The sequence below is a fragment of the Atractosteus spatula genome, chromosome 3, assembly GCF_055471065.1.
Source record: "Atractosteus spatula isolate fAtrSpa1 chromosome 3, fAtrSpa1.hap1, whole genome shotgun sequence".
NCBI lineage: Eukaryota > Metazoa > Chordata > Actinopteri > Semionotiformes > Lepisosteidae > Atractosteus > Atractosteus spatula.
Window position 1 is genome coordinate 76,651,666 of NC_142708.1, and position 24,098 is coordinate 76,675,763.

The 24,098-nt window shown below is 51.3% G+C and overlaps 2 protein-coding genes and 1 long non-coding RNA gene across 3 annotated transcripts in view; 2 read left to right on the plus strand and 1 right to left on the minus strand.

Annotated features, from left to right (window-relative positions):
* Nucleotides 1–670: 670 nt before the first annotated feature.
* On the plus strand, nt 671–6,883 carry calm3a (calmodulin 3a (phosphorylase kinase, delta)). Its single transcript, XM_088912290.1, has 6 exons — nt 671–1,012; nt 2,233–2,263; nt 4,216–4,359; nt 4,563–4,669; nt 4,775–4,910; nt 5,408–6,883. Exons 1-6 carry the CDS (start codon nt 1,010–1,012, stop codon nt 5,434–5,436), a joined length of 450 nt encoding a protein of 149 aa, XP_088768416.1. The 5' UTR covers nt 671–1,009; the 3' UTR covers nt 5,437–6,883.
* Nucleotides 6,884–8,132: 1,249 nt separating this feature from the next.
* On the plus strand, nt 8,133–10,160 carry LOC148838821 (uncharacterized). The gene is made up of 3 exons (XR_016090883.1): nt 8,133–8,600; nt 9,711–9,906; nt 10,041–10,160. It is a non-coding gene; the product is annotated as an uncharacterized LOC148838821 (long non-coding RNA).
* Nucleotides 10,161–20,259: 10,099 nt separating this feature from the next.
* The window catches only part of ptgir (prostaglandin I2 receptor), a 29,450-nt gene continuing 25,611 nt past the window's right edge, over nt 20,260–24,098 (minus strand). Inside the window, exon 2 of the mRNA XM_088912286.1 lies at nt 20,260–22,394. Within this exon, the coding sequence (XP_088768412.1) occupies nt 22,128–22,394 (267 nt within the window). The 3' untranslated portion in view covers nt 20,260–22,127. The remainder of the gene's footprint in view (nt 22,395–24,098) is intronic.

Below are 24,098 nucleotides of genomic sequence, written 5' to 3' on the forward strand. Positions count from 1 at the left end.
AGTCCTACGTGTCGTTTTATTGGAAAAACAAAATCGGTTATAATCTGTTTCGATATTTCCTGCGCCCTGAATTTGGAAACGCAATGCACACTCTGGGTGGGTTTCACACGGGTCTGAACAAGGTCAAGTAGTTTGGACATTTGGAACACAAAGGTGGTGAAGTTTTCAGCGTCAGTTCCAGGTCTTTCATCAAATCACCCTCCAGCTTCCTGCTCGGCTCCCCCGCCGCAATCCTGGAATGCGAAACCAGCAGCAGCCCGAACCCAGCGACAGAGCTGGGCTCTGTGTGTGTACGGCTAGAGCTCAGCCCAGTTTGACGCATTGCAGGTAACAGCCAGCCAATGGCGAGCGTCCTTTCTCCAGCTCGCTCCTCTCCCGGCCAATAGGACTCGGACTTACATTGTCTGCAGTTTGTAACTCTGTCTCTGCGTAACCTTGCGCCTCGGAAACATTGTCCCACAAACTGTAGCAGAGTAACCCGCAACCCATATTCATACAATTATGACACTATAAATAGTATCACAGAAAACCTGATGATAATAAACGCAAGTCACCGACTTGTGTCTGCGCCCTGGAGTGTAATAACCGGCCCGTTGCGTTTTGGGGGGGAGGGGGGTCTGTACAGCAGAAAGGGGTCTTTGTGCGCTCTCTGCAGTACATCGTATCTCTACGCCAAGCGTGCAAATAGTGCACCGTCGACATTTATTGCTGAGCCCTGGAACTCGTAACCTGTTCAATTTCAGTAAAAGGTTGCTATTAGAAAAAAAAAGTCGATACCGCGTAATAAATGTGTTCTAGCGCAGTGGGGAGCTGCGGGATTTTTTTCTTGAACGGTTTAAGGTCGATGTGGGTGAGTGATGTCATCGGGCGGAGGGATACAGTACAAATGAGGCTACCGGGGTAGTGAGCAGGACGCGAGTTCCCGGGCAACTTTGTAACAGCGAGGAGCCGCAGTAGAGACGCAGCAGCACCGATACCGATACCGACACCGACACCGACACCGAGGAAGATGGTGAGTGGACTGGCGGCGGGACGCGACCCAGAGGCGCCGGGGGTCTGTGGCGTGAGCGTGCGAGTAAGGGGCTGATGATACCAGCTGGGCGCTTTATTTCTTGGTGAAGGCGGGTGGCTGGTGCCGGGCTGGAGTCGGCTGCGGACACCGCCGGCACCGGGAGTCCCGCAGGCGGCGGCGGCTCCCGGTTCCGGTCCGCTGGAGGAGAAGGGGGATCCGCCGCGCTCCCGCTTCCTGCCCGCCGTGCGCGAGCCCCGCCGTGCGCACGGCCGGGTGCAAGCGGTCCTGCCGGCGCGCGCCGTGGGGTCCGGCGTGGGAGTGGCCGTGGCTCTTCCTGACCGGCCGCGGGACAGCTAGCGCGGGCGGCCGTGGGGGTCTCGGGGGCTTTTGTTTTCCTCGTAGAGGTGCGGGGCGGCTGCGTGTTGTGCGTGAACGGTGTGGGTACCGGGGAGCAGAAACAGCCGGACTCGCGCCGGGCAGTACCGGCTCGCCCGTGGACCGTGTCCTGGCCGCGCGTGATCGTTCTGTGCGCGGCGCGTGCCGCAGTGCCACGGTCGCGCTGGCGGCGTGTTCTCGGCGCGTGAAGAGGCGGGATGCGCCCCAGTCTGCGTGTCCGGGGCCGCCGGGGGATGTCGGCACCCGGGGCGCCACTGCCCGCGCACACGCAGCCCCCCCCCCCCCGGGGTCGTGATCGTGGTCGTGGTCGCTGCGGTCCTGGAGCTCGCTGTCTGCCCCTGTCCCGCCCTCCGCGCGGCCGTCCCCGACCCCTCACCTGGGCTCGAGCACGTCGGCACGGAGCTGCAATGCAGCTTGAACTCGAGTGACCCCGAGCCCGGGGACAGCTGCCAGGAGCCCCAGAGCTCGGTGATCCTGCAGCGATCCCAGGGAAGTCCGGCTGTGCCAGGTCCGGGACGCAGCAGCACTGTTACTGGGACCAGTTTTGTCCCCTAGTGCCGCTCGGGGATCTCCAGTTCCTACTGGTCCCTCCTCACAGTCAGCCTGAGGAGTTGCAGCAGCTCGGGGGTCACACACAGATCCTTCAGGGGTAGCGTCAGTGGCTGGCGTCTCGGGAGGAAGACTCCTGTGCTGGTGGGGCGGAGGGCCGTCCCGCTGTGTTTGAGAGACCAGCTCCGGCCCGGCCCGGTCCTGGTCCGGTGTCTGTGATCCCTGTGCCCACTCCTGCTCTTGTCCCGATTCCTACTCTGCTTCTCTTTCCACAGGCTGACCAGCTGACCGAGGAGCAGATTGCTGGTACGTGTTTCTCTCGTTCTGCCCGACCCCGAGTGAGAGCGCGTGCCGCGGTGTGGCTAGACCCTGAGGCGCGTGTGTCGGCCCAGATGTGTGTCGTGTTTCAGGGATGCAGATGTCGGGTAACGCTAGCAGCCGTGAGGAGCCTCTGGTGGGTTCAGTGTTTGTGACTTGAATGCTGAAATTCAGCCCTCAGAGGGGAGCTGAACAGAACATGTGCTTCCTACTCACAGCAGAGCTTTTAGCACACGTTTCATAACCAGCTAAACTCCAGGAGTCTTTTTACGGCTTTTTTTTCCTTGGATCCCTATTTCTGTGGATTGGAATTCCAGTAACAAGACTGGTGTTTTTCTGCCCCCTTGGCGCTGTGGTCTTGTTCTGGCGGGATTGTCCAGGAGCCAGGGTCCCTGCCTGCGGAGGGCGACTCCAGGATCGGGGCCGGGCCCTCGTGATCTTCGTCCCTGCAGCCTGGTCTGCCCCGGCGTGTGTGGAGAAGGGCTGTGGCGTGGCATCGTGAAGGAGGGCAGCAGGAGGCTGAGGCCCTGGCAGCACTGCAGGCCGGAAGGCGGCCTGGAAGAGTGGAGACTCGTCAGTGAGGACAGGGCTGCAGGAAGGGAGCTGGTCGGGAGAACTGGACCCCACTGTCCCGGCAGGGCTGCAGATCAGGAATGAAAGCAGATGTGGGATTTGGGAGCTTTCCTGCGGCGTGATCCCCCCTCCTCTGTGCTTCTGCTACATTAAGACCTGTTCGCAGGGACACCTGGTCTCCGGCGTTGCTGCACAAAGCCTTGCTTTTAAAATTTCCCCCGGCTGCGGGGAAGCTCGGGGCAAAGTGATAGTGACGTCCTGGGAGAGGTTTCTAATTGATTTCGGAGAATGTTTTTCTTCCATGTCCTCAAAGAGGATGTTGTGATCTCCGGCTCCCGCTGTGCACGTGCGCGCTCTTGGCGCAGAGGAAAACGGGCCGCGCTGCAGCTGAGGCCGAGCCTGGCTGGGAGTCGCACGCTCCTGCCGAGGCCGAGTCCGAGCCCTGACGGTGCTGCCCCGACCCGGGGGTCTTGGGTTCTGTGGGAACTCCTGCCAGTCGGTTTCCGCCGGAGTTCAAACGTAGCGGTGTTTTGCCTTGTGGCCCCGGTGTTGGTGGCCTGGAAGCGGGAGGGAGGGTGTTGTCTCTGCTCCTGGGAGGAGCCCAGTGTGCCCAGTGTGCGCCATGAGTCTGAACTGGTTTGCCCTGTTCGTGGTGAAAGCCAGCGGTCTGCGCCGTTCCGAGCGACTGGCTGCAGTGTGGAAGAACATGGCTGTTCTCCCAGCTTTCCCTGCGCACACGAGCTGGATTCCTCCACGTGCACGTCCTCCGACAGACCTGGGTCGCTCCTGCCTTGTGCCCCGCCCTAAGGAATCTCTCCCGGAATTCCACCCGGCGATGCCAGAGCGCGCTCCCGTGAAGCTCCAGTGCCCTGGCCGGAGGAGCGTGCCCGCCTGAGCCCCCCCGACGTGGACAGGATGCCGCTCTTGCGATGAAACGGCTCTTTCTGCTTCTCAATAAACACGGCGAGCAGCAGGCTGGGGGGGGAGGGGGAGCACAACTGCCTGGAAACGAGAGGCTGGGTGTTAAATTTCCGGAGCCGAGGTGGGCTTTCGGTTTCCTCTGGAATCCTTTTCCCTCTCGCTCCCTGCGGGCGCGGCGGGCGGCTGGCAGGTCCCTGCTCGGCCTGCGAGCTCTCGTCGTGTGAAAGACACACGAAACCCTTTGTGTGTGTGTGTGCGTGCGTGTGCAGAGGGCAGAACCCTGACTGCTGCTGCTCTGGGAGTTTTGCATAAGATGAGCTTCTCCCCTGCTAGTTTTATTTACATTTTATTACACAAACACTGGTGTCCTGATGTCGGGATGCTGTAGAATTGTCTGGAAGACCTCACCTGCTTCAACAGCCGCCCTCTTTTCCGCGTCCTTGCAGAGTTCAAGGAGGCCTTCTCCCTCTTCGACAAGGACGGCGATGGCACCATCACCACCAAGGAGCTGGGCACGGTGATGCGCTCGCTGGGCCAGAACCCCACTGAGGCCGAGCTGCAGGACATGATCAACGAGGTGGACGCCGACGGTACTGACACCTCTCACTCTCCCGGGCTCAGCTGACGGGCCTTCTGCTCCACAGCGCAGATCAGGAGGAGAGAAGCCTTCCAGCTGTGCTTGTATCTCCTGCTTTAAATCGAGCTGATGTTTCTGTCACAAGTCTCAGGTTGGGCTTGGAGAGAGACAAATGGCCGTGAGGTTTTCAAATCGTTTCTCCCCTGTCCTGCTCAGGTAATGGCACGATCGACTTCCCAGAGTTCCTGACCATGATGGCGCGGAAGATGAAGGACACGGACAGCGAGGAGGAGATCCGAGAAGCCTTCCGCGTGTTCGACAAGGTGAGTCTGGGCCGGGGGAGCTCCTGAGGTTCTGCCCGGTCCGGCTGAGCTGTGGGCGACCCGGGAGGCTGGCGGGGGTGACTCACGGCTCTTGTTGTGGGCCAGGATGGGAACGGCTACATCAGCGCGGCGGAGCTGCGTCACGTCATGACCAACCTGGGGGAGAAGCTGACGGACGAGGAGGTGGACGAGATGATCCGGGAGGCCGACATCGACGGCGACGGCCAGGTCAACTACGAAGGTGAGCCCCCGACCCCCTCTCCCCACCCCGTGCCTGCACCCCTCACACGGCTGACGTGTCGCGCTCCTGTTGGACAGAGCTCTTCCGTGCCGTCACCTCACACCACCACCATTCGTCTCCACAGAGCTGTGAGGTGGATCAGAGTAATTCCTGCTCTGCTTCGCATTCTCACTGGGCAGAACTGTTCTGTAGAAACTGTAAAGCACAACAGACCTTTTTTTTGCATTTCTGTATCCAAACAATTCAGTGTGACATTTCATAAAGACACAGTCTGAAAAATTCAGGCCTGTTGGAATCCATGCATGGATTCCTAATCTGCGGGTCTGTTCGCGCTGCATCTGGGTTGTCTTCCCTAGGCAGCCTGTGAGCAGTGGGAAACGCTGGAATCGCAGACGGGAGACGGCGGTGTGTGACAGGGCTGCAGACACTGGCTGTACAGGGATGTGCAGTGAATTGCGCACCAATCAGCTCTCAATCCTTCTCTTTTTGTTTTGCAGAGTTTGTGCAGATGATGACTGCAAAGTGAAGCGTTTTTCTTCCATTGCCTGTTCTTCTTGATCACTCTGTCTATATATATAAAAAAATCTACAAAAAAATCTTTACTGTTTAAATTCTACAATCTGGTTCGGATTTAACTCCAAAGGCATCTGTCAACGAATTAGAGCAGGGGGAAGGCAAAGAGCCGCAATCTTCAACGTGCATGAGATCTCTTCGTTCTGAACAGCCCGATTTTCCCAAATTAGACCAAAAGAAAAAGACAGAACCAGCGACAGAGGCAGTTTTTTTGTTCGTTGAACAAGAGCAGTTCACCATCGAAGCATTTTCTGTTTGTAACAATTTAACCGTGCAGCTAGCTGGAAACGGGAGCGTTTCGGAGAGCCAGTTCCGACACCTGCATGTGCCTGGCTTGGCGGTTTCTTGTTACAGTAGGGCTCCTGATCCTACGCTCGAAGGAGATGCTGGGTTGTGTACAGAAGGAGGCTATATATACACACATGTAAAATCTTTATTTTAGAGAGGTGGTACAAGCTGGCGAGATCTTAGTGGGGCTGGGATGCAGGGTGTGGAATGAGTGTAAAGCTCTATAGGTTTATTTGATTTTTTTTCTAACTTTTAAAACTTACCACAGCATCAAGCTAGAATAGGGCAATGCATTGATACTGTTGTATTAGGAAAACCGTTTGAGAAAAATAAGTAGTTGCGTCAGGCAGCCCAAGAAAGCATTGCTGTAAATACTTAATTTGCAAAAGAATAAACATGTAAATGTAATGCTTTTCAAATGTGCATTATTAACAAATATGGTGTCGTAAACTGTGCATTGCCTAATATTAATATAATGGTATGGCCTGTGACTTTTTTTCCCTTGGTTTTGAAATAAATGTGCCATAATAAGATCTTGAGCCTCAACTTTTTTGCAAGATGACTTTTAGTACATTAAAATATATATTTGCACTTAAACATTTTGTGTACAAGAATGAACTCTACGATGTAATAACCGAAAACCAAATCTGCTGCTGCTGCTGCTGCTGCTGCTGCTGCTGCTGCTGCTCCTTGTGTCTGCTGGGTTGTGAGCTGTTCGGTGCACATGTTGTCCTAGAAGTGCTGCAGTACTGCTCCATGCTCTGCTCGCCGTCTGACTGAACCGAGGCGCTTGGGGGGGGGTTAGGGTTTGGGGTGCAAGTGATCCTTAGGCCAGTGGCATGAGTGTTAGGAATGAGGTCTTGAACAGCTTCTGTCTTTTAGTTTGCTGTACAAGAGACTGTAGTAATAAAAGCTCTTGCAGTCTCTTACTCCTGCTTCAGTGTGCTAAAGGTGTTGTCAAGGGGGGCTTCCATCTGCGAGGTGCAGCGGGGGTCGGGCCCTGGGGGGACCGGGGAGGCGAAGGCCTTGACTATAGCTGTTCAGTCTGTGCAAGTTGCGTCTCAATTACAAGCTGTGAAATATCAATGTTTTCCAATAAAACCTGAAATTTACGACCTGACTCAGCTGTGCTTCTTGATCCGAGGCGTGGTGTGTCCTGCAGTGCAGTCCGAGCTTTTCACCTCGTCCCGGCCCGATGCTTCCCCAGAACACGGTGTCCTCCAGGAGGTCGCGGACCAGGCAGGAGCAGACGGGTCGCAGGGAGGGGCTTGGTGTGGGAAGAGCCGGACCGGACCAGGGCACTGGGTAGTGCGCGGTTATTAACGCGCAGGACGCTGCCCGCCCGCCTGCGCGGCGGCGCTCAGGTGGGGGTTTAGCCTGGACTGAGCTGCTGTTCCTTCACGGCAACAACAAGCACACGCACCTCATGAGGAGCGGTGTCGGCGCGATGTTTCTGTTGCAGGAAGATGGGTGGCTTTTGGCTTGACTTCCAAAAACCGCGCATGCTGGAGGAGGGGGCAGATGCCTGTCGAAACCATTCTGATCCCCAGTCTCTGGCTTCGCCGCTGGAGAGCAGGGAGAGGCAGGGTCCGGCCCTCGCAGAGCTGGGCGAGGATTTCACTGAGCACGCGGTCTCCCGCAGGGAAGCGGACAGCGCCAGGTGCAGGAGAGGGCGCTCCAGCTTGTGTGTGAGTCCCGGTCTGCTGAGGAAGACATGAGCTGCTGTCCTGTTCACAGTAATCAGACTCCTCATGGAGACTGCTGTGACATCAGACACCTCTCCATTCCTGGGGGGGCACAGCCTTTTACGTTTAGCAGTAGCTGAACTGTTATACTGAGCATTGAAAGAAACTCGGCACTATAGCAAATACATATCATCTGGAGAAATGGCTCTTTCCTGTGGCAGCATGTGAACAGATCATGGTGATTAACATGTTGGCAGGTGGGTTGAGTCCTGTTTTGCTCCAGCTTGCAGAGGCTGCCCTGTGGGCTCTGAGCCCCAGACCCTGCAGGTCACCCCAGGTCTTCCCACAGCGAGGCCCCAGTCTGGAGAGCAGGGCTTCTTAGACACGGCTGCGCTGTCGTCTCACAGGGACACTGGAGGCCACGAGTGTTGAGCTGTGCAGTCAGAGAGCAGAGTTCTGCTCTTCTGCTCCACGGGGTCAGTGTGTCTGCAGGGTGTCCAGTCCTGGTCCTGCAGGGTCAGTGTGTCTGCAGGGTGTCCAGTCCTGGTCCTGCAGGGTCAGTGTGTCTGTGGTGTCCAGTCCTGGTCCTGCAGGGTCAGTGTGTCTGCACTGTCCAGTCCTGGTCCTGCAGGGTCAGTGAGTCTTCAGTGTCCAGTCTTGGTCCTGAGTGGTTAGTGTGTCTGCAGACTGTACTGGACACCCCTTGTCCCTTTGTATTTTTATAATAATAATAACAACAACAACAACAACTTCTTAGTCATGAATTAGTGTTTAACACACCGAAGGAATGACCCCACATTGGTCCTGCCTGGACTTTCACCAGATGTAACAAATACTTAAAAAGTAAAACAATAGGATGTCATTATTTCAATTACCGCATCCGAACGGAGTGGATCTGGATTCTAATTCATTTCTGTGTAATTCTGAGAATGTACTAATATGTCAAAAACAGGAGCGAAACGCTGGAGAGGCGGCGGGGCAGCGGGAAGGTCGCGAGCCGTGTCGCAGCCCGAGCGAAAACCGCGGAAAACCGCTCCTCCAGGAGCCAGAGCAGGAGGAATAACGACTCCTGGCGTCATGGGCACGGAGCGTGAGGGGCGCTGTGAAGTGGAACCGGTGCTGTTGCACAGGAATCACGCAGCAGGTACAAGAGCAAAATGTCTCAAACCATTGGAGTCACTGCAGAACTATGACCTGCGTTTAGGTACAGTAGTCACCAGAAAGATACAGGGTTTCCAGCACAAGTATTTTGCTGCCCTGTTAGGATGTTTGAAAATCAAGACCTGGGTGTGAAATGTATTTCTGGGACCCATCTATGTAGACATTTGGCTCCGTACAGAACAAGGACGGCTGACGAGTCATTTCTGCATCGCAGTTCATTTAAGTTATAGTTGTACTTTTATTCCACTAGGTGGAGGCATTGCACTGAGTGACAAAATGTTTTCACCTCTTTACTTCAGTGTTGAGTGCTGAGCACGCCCGCCCAGTCTCAGTGACATTCATGACATCGGCTCAGGAGTGTATGCTGCTACACAGGGAGATACTTGACCTCTGTCATGGCTTTCAGTTGAGACTTGTGCCCAGAGGGAGGGACAGGGAGTCCTTTCCTACCTCGTTGTGGAAAACACTTCTGCTCCAGGGTTGTGTGTCTGATTCCAGCTTGGGGTGCCTTCTGTGTGGAGCCTGCATGGTTTGTTCATGCTGCTGTGTATCTCAGCCAGTGCTTAGTGTTCTGCCACCTCCCAGAGGTTCTGGGATATATAGATATGAATGAGGACTTTTCAAAATTGCTCATTTCTGGGGGGGGGGGTTATGGGATTTTTCCCTTGGGGAGCCATTTGTTCCCTGTTCAAGCAGTATTGGCTGAGCTCCAGAGGAATACAGCCAATGAGCATGATGGGCCAGATTTCACTTATGACCTTCCTGCTGGTCTGGCTCTGCCCTCTGATGTGCCTTCTCAGCATCACTGACGTTCTCTATCCTGCCTGCTAATGATAAACGACAATCTTCTCAAGTCTGCAGAGTCAAGGGAGTTCCTGTGGAATGAAGTTTCTGGAAAATGGGCTGAAGGTTTTAGACTGCGTCCTAGTGTTGGTCACAGGGAAGTTTCTGGTGCAGATGAAAAGAGAAGCTGAGCAGCAGCCCAGCCCTGGTCACTCAGTGCTGGCCTTCGCCTGGCAGCCAGAGGACAGGGCTGAGCAGCAGGTCTTCCTGCCCCTCGCTCGCCTGTGACAGACGTTCCTCTAATACACAGCTTCTCAGCATGGCCTCTCGGGTCATTAGGGTCAGCAGTGTCTGCAGTGACCAGGACCCGACTGGACTTGAGGATAACAGCAGCACTGTGGAGTTACAGGCAGCAGCTGGCGCCAGAACTTCTCCACCTGGGATGGTCATGACACAGGGCTTCCTGTGGGCAGCCTGGAGAGACTCAAACAGCACAAGACTATGAGGTAAATAACACAGAAATAAGAATTAAAACCTAAGGTGACCCCTAGGACGTGAGGAGTGTATTGCTTTTTTATTGCACGAAGCAGACTTGCTTGTAGCGCTGTGATCTGAGCGCCTGTGTGGTGATTTATTCCAGGACAGAAACTGTTCCAGACCAGGGCTGCCCATCCCGGCAATTCGGATCCTGGGCTGGATCTGTGGGGCGGGGAGGACCGAGGAAGACGAGGGAGAGGAGGGGTGTCAGCTGAATCCTGCAGGTTAGGTCGGTCATGGGGGAGCCAGCAGGGAAATCCCTCTGTTTCCGTCCAACACTGAGCAGGCGCTCAGCCCCTGGGCTACAGCTGCCCAGCCAAGCTGTGGAAGCAGATCCCATCGGATCATCAAGACACGGCCGGGTGAGCTCCCAGGATCAATTAGCTCCTAGAAGTGACCTAGACAGGCCTGTTTTTCCTAGTCATTTCCCGTGCAAGTTCCACACACATGCCTCCCACAGATGAATGTCAGAGAATTATTTTTTAAATTTGTGGTTTTATTTTGTTTTTGTGTATTGTGAAATCCTTATATTGACATGTGTGTAATTGTACTTCCCATATTATTTCCAAAACTGCTTCTGCTTGGTGCTACAGAATGTGTCACTTGACAGACAGCTCTCTGCTCACTGGTGGGTCAGAGAGCTGTCCCCCATGCTGAGCTGTGTTTCACCTCTGTCAGCTGCCCCCCTCAGAAGCTATAGCACTTGCTCCCTATGAGCTGTGTGTCTCAGTGCCTCCAACTTTGACACAGGACAGAAGCAGAGGGCTGGTCAAGTATTTTTATACTGAATGATGTTGGCTTTAGTGCATTAGTCATTTCACAGCTGGGGCTTTTGAGGCCTGCACAGGGTTTTGTTGATGTCTAGTGCAGAGTGGGGCTATGTGTTCTTGGTATACAGTATGTGACGGGAAATCAGTATCTCTGAAAGGGCTGTAAACCAGCTGACACCAGCCACCCCTGGGAGGTCTCACCATACATAGTCTCGGCAGAAGGGGGCGCTGTACCACCCCTCCTCAACACCTCCTTACACCGTGGAACAAGTCTGACAGCATGATCATAAGAGCCGCATGGCTCCATAAATACATATGCCTTTCATGTGAGCTGACAGCAGACGCTACTTTCCCAGTGGATAATTCATTGACTTCATCCCCGTGAACTGCTGCACAAAACGAACTTGACTTCAACAAGCATATTAAGGGAAGTTAAAATTTAAGGTTTTGTGCTGCTGGTACTGATGTGCCTCCTCTCCTTTGTTTGCATGGAAAGACAGGGCGCTAGAAGTTAAATGTGCAGGTCCTGGAGCTGCTGGGTCGGTCCTGCAGGACTGGTGGCCCTGGCCAGCGTTTTCCAAGTAAAGGTGCAGCAACACGCAGCAAAATGCAGACAAGGGCAGGGGAGGTGTGGTTGAGCAGGAAGCAGAGCAAAGTCTGGCCCAGCAGGGCACAGCAGCAGCAGCCGCTCGTGGCATGAGCTCCAGCACCCAGCCTGAGCCGGCTGGCACTCGCAGACACACAGGGCACAGAGTGGGCAGCAACATGGTGATCCGCCCACCTCTGTAACTGCTGACCGTTCCACGGTGAGGACAGACGGTTTAGGAGTTGGCGTTTTCAAGGGGTGTTTGGGCGCTCAGCCATGTCCGTCTCTCTGCAGGCGCACGTCCTTGGGCTGCGGTGCCCGAGAACATGGAATGAATTCCGAGCAGCCTGCTGTTTAGAGTAGAGCTGGCCTGTGCAATGTCACCTCTCAGTGATCTTTCACGTTGGGTCGCTTCGCTGCATCCAAGAACACACTCTTCCTCCTCTCCTCCGGGCACTGGCATGTGCATATATTCACCATTTCCCTTTGGATTGGAGGGTGCCAGCAGAAATCAGCTTTCCACTGTGCCCTCATTCAGCTCCATTGCATCTTGCCAGAGAATCTCAGAGCTGAGCGCTTTGGACACTGGAATGTCAGAGTGTAGGAAATCGACTGCTGCTCCTGACACAGTGCACGGAGATGCAGTTAGCAGCTGTGTGGCATTTGAACTCTCCCTGCTGTTACACACACCCTCACAGGATTAGAAAGGCTAGTTTCGACACAGACTGAGAATACAGCTTCACACCTAGCACAGAACAGGATGCACACAGACAGCAACATCTTCTTGCTTGGCCTTGTGCATCATGCAGGGCCTGAAGCAGATGCTCGTAGCTGAACCACCTGATTAGACACAAGTGCTGGGGAGAAAACAGCTCCATTCCATCTATGAAGTGCTCTGTGTGATGTGGAAGGACGCTGAATGGTCTTTCTTGTGTTTTAAAAATGACCACTGGACTAGTTAAGGAATCCAGTGCTTCTCCTCAGCTGTCTCTGTCTTACTGTTTTCATTCTGACATCAGTCTGCTTCTTCTGTTTGATCTTAAGATGTTTTTTGTCAGTTAAGGCAATGATTACTGTGCTGGTTTTGCTCACTATAAACCTGTCCCTTGTGAAGCCCAGAGAGCACTGCCTGCAGGTGCTGGGCTGTGCTGCTCTCTGCCCAGGCGGACAGCAACAGGAGCAATGCCCTTCTGAGGAAGGAACGGCTGTGGAGCCACACAGAAATGTGCTCCTGACTGGAAGTGCCAGCCTCCTGTTTGCTCTGCACGTGGTACAGCTGGCACAGCACACAAACGCAGAAAGGAAAAAGGCAACAACCTTTTCCAGTCTGCACACTGTTCTTCTCAGTGGGTGTGCAAGATTTTGTTTGATTCATTTTGGTAACTGCTTTTTTTTTTTTCCTTCGGTGTCTGTGACATTTATACACTTACAAGTTGTCACTAATCAGATCTTGCTTATCTGCCTGCCAAGCCCTAGTGCTGTTGTCACTCTCTGTGTTTGCTAGCTATCTGTTTCACTGGCGTCTCGGCCACAGGCATGTTGAACCGCTAACAAAGCTCACAGATTCTTCCACTTGGACTTCAAGGATTTGACTGAAACCAGAGACAAGGACTTTAAATAATGGCGGCAGTGTGTATATACCATATATCAGTAGCCTCTCTGTCTCAGCAATAACTACTGAGCAATCCTGCTTGCTGGGTTACACTGGGCAGTTTGTCAGCTGTGAGATACTGTCCGTTGGCGGCACGTTCCAAGCCAGACAGTAAATAGTCTCAATCCAGTCTCTGAACAGAAATTTCAAAGTAATTTTCAGGCTGCAGGTTGACAGCACAGTGTGAGCGTTGTCCTGCGGTCTTGTGTCTTGGGAAAGTGTGAGAAGGCATTCTGCCCTGTGATTGCTCTGCAAGGCCGACTGTGAGGCAGCAGTGTGAGTGCAGGGGCCCAGCGGACCCCCCCCCCGCGTATTCACTCAGCAGCTCATCACCAGCCTCCGTTCTCGGGGGCCAGCTCGGAGGATGCTTCACTTTCGCTCTGTGCTCAGCGTGTGTCTCTGAGCTGGAAGCTGCACCCTGGGAGGAAATGAGAAAGGCGCAAACGTGCCCCTCCCCTGTAGCAGGCAGCTGGAAGATGGTGTAATTAACTTCAGAGCTGCTCCCGGAGGATCCTCCAACAGCTTCATCCAGACCTGAACCGCAGAAAGCAACACACAGACCCTTGTGGTGACATCATCCTGCACTTGTTTAAAACTCCCTTTGTGAGAAAAAAAGAGATGATATCTAATAAGGGCAGTATCCCTTCTGATGCCCCTTAGCTCAGCGGAGTCTCCCCGTGTCTCACAGTGCTGACAGAACGCGATGCGTCTGGCTCTGTTCAAGCTGGCCATTTCCGGGAGGCACAGCTCCCTCCTCCCAGTACCGCGTTACCCCAGTAACCTGACCGCCTTCAGTGCATTTTGACTGACTGGTCACTCAGCAGGAACCTTTCGTGATCTCCTGCTCCTTTCAAGACCTTTCAGATCCCCCAGCTCTGCCCTGAGCCGTTCAGGGTCTTGTCACGCTGTGTCACGCTGTGTCACGCTGTGCCGAGCTCTGCGGTGTCTCACTGCTCTGCGGCTGCTCGCCTCTGACCAGAGGAACCCAAGACCCACATTCCCACAGAGGTCAGGAGACTGCCCACAGTGACAGAAGTCTCACACACTGAGCACCTTTGGTTTCCTGAGTGCAGCCCGCTGGGGAAACAGTCAGCACTGCAGCTCTTCTGAATAAGACATCAGATCACCAGTTTTTAGGCCATGTCAGTCATTAGTGAAAAAATACGCCACTATAAAAAACTGCCCTGTTACCCCAGCCTCGTGGAGAGGTGAATATTTCTGGACACAAAAGCATTTGATTTTACCGAGCATGATCAGTTTTTCCAAACTCGGTTTTTAAAAACCTTGAACGTTTTTCTTTCAGGATTTTGGTGTGGGAAACAGTAGATGCCCATGGGTGTCTTCTTTGAAATGCACTATTAATTGTTGGTTTCCACAAAAGAACAACAGAATTTGTGCCGTCCCTCAGGTATTGTCTCCTGCAGATAAAGACTTCCTCCTGTACCCTGCGCAGTGACTGGCAGGAAGTGCAGCGCTGGCCTGCAGATCGTATTGGAAACAGCACATCACTGTTTTCATTAGGCCACCACTCACACACATGTAGGTCATTTGCTCCGTTACTGCAGACTGATGAGATGATTGTTCGGAGGAATGCAGGCTCCTGCGGCCGCGGGTCTCGCTCGTGCTGAGAGGCGGATGCATTTCCCTAGTTGCCTCACTCAAAGGAAAAAGCCACCAGCACACACAGGAAGATTGCTGTGTGGAACACAACAGAGCACAAACTGAGCAGCATCTTGCAGGGCCTGACACAGATGCTTGAGTCTAAGGCTGATTCAGATACCAAAGTGTGGCAATGCTGGATAGTTCCACTGTGCCTTGCAGTGCTCTTATACACTGGTACTGTATATTCTGTGTGTTTGTTGGCACACATTCCTTGGTGCTTCAGTTGTGTTGTTTTTGTACATTACTTCTTGCCTTCATACAGTACATTTTTATGAGAGAATACTCTTCCAAGCTGTTTTGGTTTGTGATACCAACTTTTCTTGAAATATGCAAAGCCTCCTAGAATATACATGTAGATGCACATATAGTGCAGAATGCTCTGTATTTCAATACTCCCCATCTCTCATTTCCATGCAGCTGGGTGGTCAGATCCCTGCTAGTCTTCTGAAAGAAGAAAAGAGGCATTGTTTGGGAGTGTGGTGCTGGGGTGGGCCTTACTGTCACAGCAGTGATACCTGTTCTAGCTGCGTCTGAGCTGGGGGAGTGGGAGAGCGTCTCCTGATGACAGCTGGGAAGCGCAGTCTGACCCTCTCCCTCCGGCTGGCTGCCTGGGCTCAGTGACTCTGCCTCTGCCTTGGTCTCACTGACAGACTAGAGGCGTTACACTGCATGCTTCCCAAACCACAGAGCTGCACGGAATTTCTCTTCTGACTTCCAACCGGCGTCTGAACTCGCTGAGAAAGTGGAGGGCGGGGGGGGGTTGGGGTTCATAATTCTTAGTGTGTTGCAATGTGGGTTTCACTCAGTTGTGTTATCTGCTCAAAGCTAACAAGAAAAACAAAATTTTGGAAACGTTATAGGAGGTGAACAAGAAGGCCGATGGCTGGAGGTAAGAAGTGTGCTCTTCCATCCCATCGGATCTCCTTCGTGAGCAATTCTTAACTGATTGTACTCTTTAGAAGAATGCTGTGCTTTTAGGCATGTGTCAAAGAAGAGCCGAGCCGTGACGTGAAGAACAGGTCTCGTTTCTCCCAGGCGCCTGGTCCTGTCTCGAATCCGCCACCTGCCAGCGTTTCCGAAGGGTTTATGTTTCACACAGGAGGACGTGTGAATGCAGATTTACTCAGCTGAGGGCTTGTGGGTAACCACTGAGCTCTGCATTCACACAACATAAAAGAAAATATAAGCAAAGGCAAACAGTGTTGTCCTTGATGTCAGTTGTATGGCTGCCATGCCCCTAATTCAGCACGCGATCGTCCTCGGTGTCGTGATTGCTCAAGTCAGCCCCAATAAGCAAACCTGGAAAGATGCCACTGCATAATTACAGCTAGAGAGGAGGCCAATAAGAATTGAGTGTGATCAAAAACAAACATCAGTTTTCTAAAATTGTTCAGAAAGGTTACTTTTTCAAAAGAAGTGTACCTATATAAATATTGTGAAGCAGAGGTCTTCATTGCAGAAAAGGTCTAACAAGTCTATTCAGTCAGAGGGTAAAGACCATCCTAAGTGACTCTGACTTTTTTGTCTTTAGCTAAGAAGCTGTGCAGGACAGCGAATGAAAGCTCAGACAAAATGACAACAGTAAGAGTCAGTGTCCCTTGGACCAGTGCTGGAGAGCTCTGCCGTATTCTAGACTTAACAACGAAAATCTCACTGCTGCTAGAGTCCACAGAGGCAGCCATGATGTGCCATGCAAGGTATCAGCCAGGAGAGCCTTTGTTACTATACTGTAAGTTAACTGTGGCAGAGTGGTGTGGTTTTCCTCTGACTTCCCTTGTCAAAGATGACACATTGCAGAGAAATAGAACAAACAGGATGCTGATAAGAAGGCAGAGCTGGCTTTAAAAAATTGTAAAACACAACTCCCAGCTGCCATTATCTAACAGGATCAGCAGATAGCTAGCATGACCTAAGATAAGTTTTTGCTGTGATAACTTTTTGTACTTGTTTTGTTTGTGTTTGGCAGGTAAAATGTACTGAGAAAAGGTCTGCCAAGATGTCTTTAAGAACACGTACAGAATGCACTAGCTTTCTTTCCAATGCCAGAGCAGTGGCTCTGTGGCTCAGGATCTGCGCCTCTGGCTGGAAGGTTGCCGGTTCGTATCATGTGGCCAGTAGAGGAATCCTGCTCTGCTGGACCCCTGAGCAAGGCCCTTAACCCCAGCTGCTCCAGGGGCTCTGTACATTGGCTGACCCTGCGCTCTGACCCCAAGCTTCTCTCCCTGTCTGTATGTCTCATGGAGAACAAGCTGGGGTCTGTGAAAAGACAAATTCCTAATACAAGAAATTGTATATGGCCAATAAAGCGATCTTATCTAATGGGCACTGGCACAACCTTATTGAAAGAAGCCTGGGAGCAATCTAACAGCACAAGCAAAGTGCACATCACTGGCCACAATACTGGGAAACTTGCAAGGAAGTGAACAGACACTCTAAGCTGCAAGCAGTTCATGGATGTCTCTGGCCAGGACAGTCCCCGGATACCAATCCTATTGAAAACGGTTTGCAGTTCAATCCCATACAGACTTCATCTGTGAAGCACCACCTGGATGATGCACCAGTCCGCTCCCCCCACACCAGCTCTCAGTGGGGAGGAAAGCAGAAGGATGAAGCCAGTTCAGAGATGGGGATTATTAGGAGGCCATGACTGGTAAGGGCCAATTGGAAATTTGGCCAGGACAACAAAGTAACACCCCTACTCTTCTTTTTTAATGCCCACAAAGAGTCAGGACCTCGGTTTTACATCTCATCCGAAGGACAGCACCTTTTTTTTACAGTCTAGTGTCTCTGTTACTATTAGGCATTAGGACCCACACAGACAGCAGAATGAGCGCCCCCTACTGGCCCCACTAACACCTCTTCCAGCAGCAACCTTAGTTTTTCCAGGAGTCTCCCTTCCAGGTACTGATGAGGCTCACACTGCTGAGCTTTAGTGGGCAGTCAGCTGTGAGTTGCAGAATGATATGGCTGCTGGCTAAACATATGCTCAGTGATATGATATGCTTGGACATGTTGATGCGTATGTGCCCAGCGATAGACTGGCATCATGTCTAGGGTGTGGTTGTGGTATGGGCTCTGTGTTTCTGGGCTTCTTCCAGTTCTGGTATGGGATGAATGGACGCAGGTGTCCTGTGGACAAGGGCACTGCTGGCAGCCAGGAGTACACAAATCACTAAATCACTGGTGTGTCTTTCTGTTTTCTCTCGCAAATCTTAATGAAAAACAGCGTCAACCCAACACAGGTCTCACTTAGGCTGGCAGACAGGATACTTTCTGGCAAAGGCAATCCTTTAAAACGCTGAGAGCCAGCACACTAAAATATGAATGAAATGGCTCACAACACAGACCCAATAGGAAGGGCAGTTTAACAGCAGGTAATAAAAAGAGTAGATTTGTTGGCAGAGGTGTGACCATCTTTCTTATCAACTTTCAGCAGCCTGAGAGAGTATGTTCTGTTGGGCAGTAAAAGATTACAGAAACCTTTGTAGAATGAGCTCTAGCCTCATTCCTCCTGCCAAATCATTTTGATAGAATTTCAAGCACAAGTAGAGTAAGTTCCGAAGGCAGGGTTGTGGGGAAAGGTTATCGCAGCGAGACTGGGGAAGGTAAGGAACACCTGAGCCTCTCTCTGAGACCTGCAGTGGCCAGGGGTGGTGTCAGCAGAGCCAGGTAAACAGCAGGCGCATGTCTTCTCTCGCTGGCGTGGCCCGGCGTACTTTCCCACAAGTCAGCGCGTGGGCTGTGAGAGTCTCAGTTCGTTCTCAGCAGCTCTATTCTCAAGAATCTCTCTAGAGCAGAACACTACTCTAGAGAGTCAATGATGTGATTGATGAGACCACATGTGGCAGCTCTGCACTCAGCCTTGGCCACCACAGCGCCCACTGGCCCTTGACTGTTGTAGGTCAGAGGAGGGGGACTGCACATGTGACTGAATGGCAGTCATTGGTGACAGAACCTACTTGATTCCATTCTTATTTTTCATCAGTTTGTCTTGATCTATCTGGTTTACCACTTTAAGAATGGGCTCTCTTTTAGATCTTTTGTCCTAGATCTGTCCAGCCTCTGATGGTGATGGCAGTTTGGCCCAGATGTAGAGCACGCAGCAGAAGCACACGCGAGGAGATGGAAATGTACGCAAAGGGCACAAAACAGCATTTACTAGCAGAAGCGGTCACGCTGGGTGGGCGCTGTCCTGCAACAGCAGTGGCTCTGGGATGCACACAGTTCCAGTCAGCAGGTGTTGTAAAACGGTTTCTAGTTTTGCGTGTGTACCTAGAGCTCTTGTGTTTCAGCAGAGGGAGATATTTCATCTTTGCTTTCTGTGTCGGAGGTGAGGGGATCTGTTATTATAGGCCCTTAGCTGTCACAAAACCAGCTCCACTCCACAGGAAATGAACATAGTGATACCCCTCCATCTTCAGAAAGAAACATGATGTACCTTTGTGCAATGCGCGAATGCTGAATTGTGATTTGAGATTCCAAGCCCTTGTTGGAGAGTTGCAGTAACAGGAGGCTATGCACTTCACGTCCAGCATACCCAAGCAACATGAAGAATTAGTTTGTCACTTGGGTATCCCTGTCTGTGATCAGCACACCACACACCTGTTAACCATTAAAGGACAATAAAGCTGGTTGAGCCAGCAGTTCAGCTCCCCTCTCCAAGAGCAAATAAGGGAGGATCCCTGCAATATTGTGAACAGTAATTCTCTACACGTGTTCACACAGTGGCTGAGAAAGGGTCTGCTTCTGTCTTAAGATTCAGGTTATCTAACTGCCTGAGGAGCCTGAGGAATGTAACCTGCATCATTCAGAGCCAGCAGCAGTGTCACCTCTGCCCCGCACAGCTCTCCCTCAGAGAAGAGCCCTCTCTGCTCGGATGGGAAAGCCTGAGGAAATCTGTCTTTGCTTTATTCAGCTCAGATGGAAAACACAACATAAAAGGAGATGGTCACAATTTTTAATTGGGTCGCCTGTTGCAGTTCCAGGCTCCCACATCCCTTCCTGTAACGAAGCACCACATGTGCTGAGAACTAAATCCTCTTCTCACACATAGAAACACTTGCTGTGCAGCTCATCCCTTTAATGTGTTTTTCTGAAACAGTTCTTTAAAAAAAAAAAATTCAATAACTGATGTCATGAAGAAAGAAAAAGCCATTAGTAACTCTCATGAGGAAACTTTTCGGGAATTAGGAATGTTTTGTAAGCTTCTTTGGAATGTGATAAAGTTCTGTGGTCCAAATTTCCAAAGAGGCAAAAAATAACCCAAACAGATCAAAGGCATGTAACTCAGCTTAACCACCTGCTTAATTAACAGACTCTTACATTAGAAATGTGAGCATTTTTATCTTGCATGCAGCAACATGTTAATTTTGAATTAAATAGCCTCCTTTTCTGGGGAAAAAGACTTTCCTGTGACTTTGCAGTGGCAAGGCTGAGTGCTGTGAAAACCTAGAAGCCACGATCGCACTCTCTTGCAGACAGTTTCCATCCTGAATGGCCTCCCTCCTCCTTGGGCTGGATCTTGCTCTTTTCTGTGTCTGCGTCCACTGGCCCATGCAGCTGGAACTGAGGATGCAAGCGCTCCTCCTTGCTCCGATCTGGGTGCCAGATTAGTTAGACACCCCAGCTGTCTCCACAATGTGGCTCCAATGCACTGCAATCACTCAGGTTTATTTGTTTCGTTCAAACACTTTTACAAGCACCTCTTTACCAGAGGTCAACACTGCCATGAGCTTGGTTAATGTGCTCACTGTCTACAGCACGTGTAACCTGCCAGTCATCATGCATTGTCTCAGACAGGTAGGAGAACATGGAGAGCCATCGGGCACTATCAGCAGAGCACATGGGGCATGCATACACAGACACAGGCATCGTGATACATGCAACTTTGCACATACATGTAAACAACAGCACTTAATCACAACACACACTGCAGGGTAGAATAATATTGCAGATGGACAGACGTTGTAAGACTGCAGCTCACAATATTCTGTACAATACAGGGGCCCTTTTTACACTGAAGGTTTACAAATGCACTGACCAGTTTGTAAAGTTTTGTGTGATTTTTAGCTTCACTGGCTTGAAGTTCCTGCAGCTGCTCCATGAACTGCAAAGTTGAATTGCTGAGGTCTGGAAGCTCCTTCTTTCCTCCCTCCAGCATCCTTGGCTGCAGGGTGGCGGTTATGCTGCATACCCAAGGAACAGCTCCCCTTCTGACCTGTTCTGCTCTTGTGTTGGTTCCCCATGAGGCAGAGCTGAGAGCATGAGTGCCAGCAGGCTGGAGCCTGGAGCTCCGGGTGAGGAGAAGGGTCAGGCAGGCAGGACTGAGTGTGCTGAGGTCCGGTTACTGGCCCAGAAGTGCAGATCTGCTGCTGACATTCCATCGCATCTCTTTACCATGTTTTGCAGCTTGGAGGGATTCATGAATTATAAAAATTATATGTATCATTTGTTCTGAGGGAAATATAGCTAAACATTCCGGGTTTTCTTTCTGGGATTTATGTATTCTTAAAAACACAAACAAAAAAAATGTATTTCAGAGGATCTTTTTTCCTCCCCTCTGCTGAGTTTTCTTTGTGGTATGCTTTTCTGATGCACGTCTGGTCTAATGCTGTCTGCCTGGTTTTACTGATCAGATATGGTCCTACAGAGGACATGTTCCCAGCTGCATGGTCACCCTATCAAGACCCTTCATGCTGTGCTTACTTTAAAACTCCTTTCCTTTGTCAGGGCAATTACAAAACTCGGCAGTGTCCATTGGACTATTGTTCCTTGCGGAAGGCCTGTGGACAGTCTGGGTTGTGATTCTGACTGTGAACAAATGTGACGGGCCTGCTGAAATTCCCAGAGGGACTACTGACAGGAACCAGCTGGAGTCAGCTCTTCTTGCAGCACACAGGCTTCGGACAGCAGCAGCAGCAGGCACCCCCTTGCCCTCTGCTGCTGTGTCCGAGCCAGTCACGGATCTGAGCTGCACACAAGGGCTGTACTTCCTGTGACGAGGCTCCATGTGTGCAACACTGGCCTTGGCCCTGTTCTCAAGCTCTCTGAAGCTGCTCAAAGTCTGACCTTCCTTCTGCAGTGGGAGCAGAAGAAAGAGAGCTGAAGGAGCAGGAGGAGTCGGTGGCGAGCTCACCCTGTCCTCCTGCATGTGGTTCTTCTGGAGTGGAGAGTTGATGTGTCCAGATGTGAGGAGACCTCTGTTATCAATATAAATTAAACCTGTCACAGTATAAATTAAATTACATCAGTTGTTGTGATGAGAAATGTCCATCCTGCACCTTGAGACCACAAAATAATAATAATTTTAATACATGGTTGAGTGCTAATTAATAGAGTTCCTGCCAGCTAATCTGGAAAGCAGCCCAGCGTTCAGGAAGTTGAGAGCCCTTGCTGTAGTCAAGCAGTCATTGCCACCTTCAGTGTCCTGGCTGGGCGCTGGCCGTGAGGGGCTGCGCTTTCTGGAAGAGGAAGAAGGTAGGGCGCCAGGGTGGCACCCAGCCGCCAGCCCCCTGAGCGTGCTCAGTGAGGGGTGACAGGCAGGCTGCAGTAGGTCTGCTGCTCAAAGGGGGTGCCGTGACCCTGGCTGGGCTCGGGGAAGCTGCTGGTCTTCAGAGCGCTCTGGGAGAAGCGGCAGCACAGCAGGGAACGCAGCTTGTGGAATGTGCTCTTCCGGAAGATGATGAAGATCCAGGGGTCCACGATGGGATTCGTGGCGGAGAAGCGGAACGCCAACAGGTTGTCATCGTCATTGCCCCCTGGAGAGATGGCGCTCACGAAGCCGCAGATCTGGCAGGAGAGACACGAGGACAAACAAAGCATTAAGACATGAAACGGAGGCCAGTGGACAACGGCCTCTGCCCAGTCCTGCACACCAGGAAGCAGGAAGCCCCAGAGGCACACGCAGTCACATGCCAGTGCAGGATTAGTAAGACTGATGGGTTTCATTCATCTGGCAGTGTTTTCCCCATGACCTCAGAGGGCTTGACACCCACCCGTCCCACTCCTAGCTGTAGGAGTGGATTTCTTCTCCCTGAGTTCAGACCAGAGGACTTCCTGTTAGAAGTTCACCTTGGTACATATCTGCCTTGCGTTTTTTTTCCTCTGCTGTGGTCTGATGGCATGTGCCATATTTGCCAGTGTCCCTGTGTGCTTCCTGATCTTCTCGCCGCTTGGTTTGGCTCTGCTCTGCTATGCTGAGAGTTCACTCGTGGCTGCTGAGAGCAGGGGCTTGCGTCTCAGCTGCAGACAGAGGCAATAAGACCACAGTCCTGCCCCATCCTGAAGGACGTGCAGTGGAACCTGAAATCGTAATACAGATGTTTCTGCCTGGTTTGCTACAGACAATTGTATCAGAGTTTTCTTTTCTGCTGATTTTAATCAGAATGTTTGTGTCAGTCACTTTGTGTCAGTTATTATATTTTGTGAAAGTTTCTGTGTTGCTATGGATGTACTGTACAAGCAGATAGAAAATGAGTCATAGGGGAAGTGTACTGAGGTCATTATGTGTGTTTCACAGCTATTTCTGATTTTAAATTCTTTTAATTTGTCTGTTCAGCCTGATGTACAGTAGCAAGAGGAAGGGGACCTCAAGAATTGTAACACAATAATAAAACCAATAATTATCCTGACAGGATAGATACTCTTCAGACGATCAGCTGACCCTCTTCATGATTTTTAAAAGATTGATCTTTTAAAACAGCAAGAGACTGCCAGAGACTGTTTGGAATTTCATTCCACAGCCACGAAATGAGGGACAGTATATCGACACATATTTGCGCGGGCATTCATGAGGTTTTACAGATCCCACACCCATCAGGATTTATTGGAGGTTTCATTAAATAAATGTTGTATTCTGCACTGTGACCCTGGCATGCATTCCTGCTCTTGCCTGTCAGACAGCTGCTTATTGTTTTGGAACTTGTACAGATTTATTACTCTTGTCCACAGTATTTTGTTTATAAAGGAAAAATGACTCTGGGTTCACAATTAGTTTTCAGTTGCCCCTGCTAAACTTGGTTCTCGTTCATGGAAAGACCAGGGTGGGCAGCATATTGTTCCTGTTCTGTGGAGAAACAGCTTCCCTTGCCCACAGCAGTAGCCTCGTTTCCCATTGTCTCTCTCAATAGACTGATCTCCTACTGCCTCTATACAGTAGATAAAAACGTGAGGCCCATCTTGCGATGTTTGGCAGTTTAGTAGGTGGATGAATCTAAAATTTTGTCCAACGTTTTCCTAAAGATTTGCAGAATTTGGACGTCAACCGTCGGGCTGGGTAGTGTGTTCTAGACACCCACTACTTTTGAAATAAAAATAAAGTATTCTCTGTCCTAAATTAATTCCCCTTAAGTTTCACACCAAGTTTATGAAACTGGTTTGAACAAATCTAAACCCTTTAGGATTTTGTCTACCTGGATCAAACCTTTTCTAAATATCCTTTATTCTAACCTGAAGAAATGTATATCCCTCATCCTGTCTGTGTACAACAGTCTC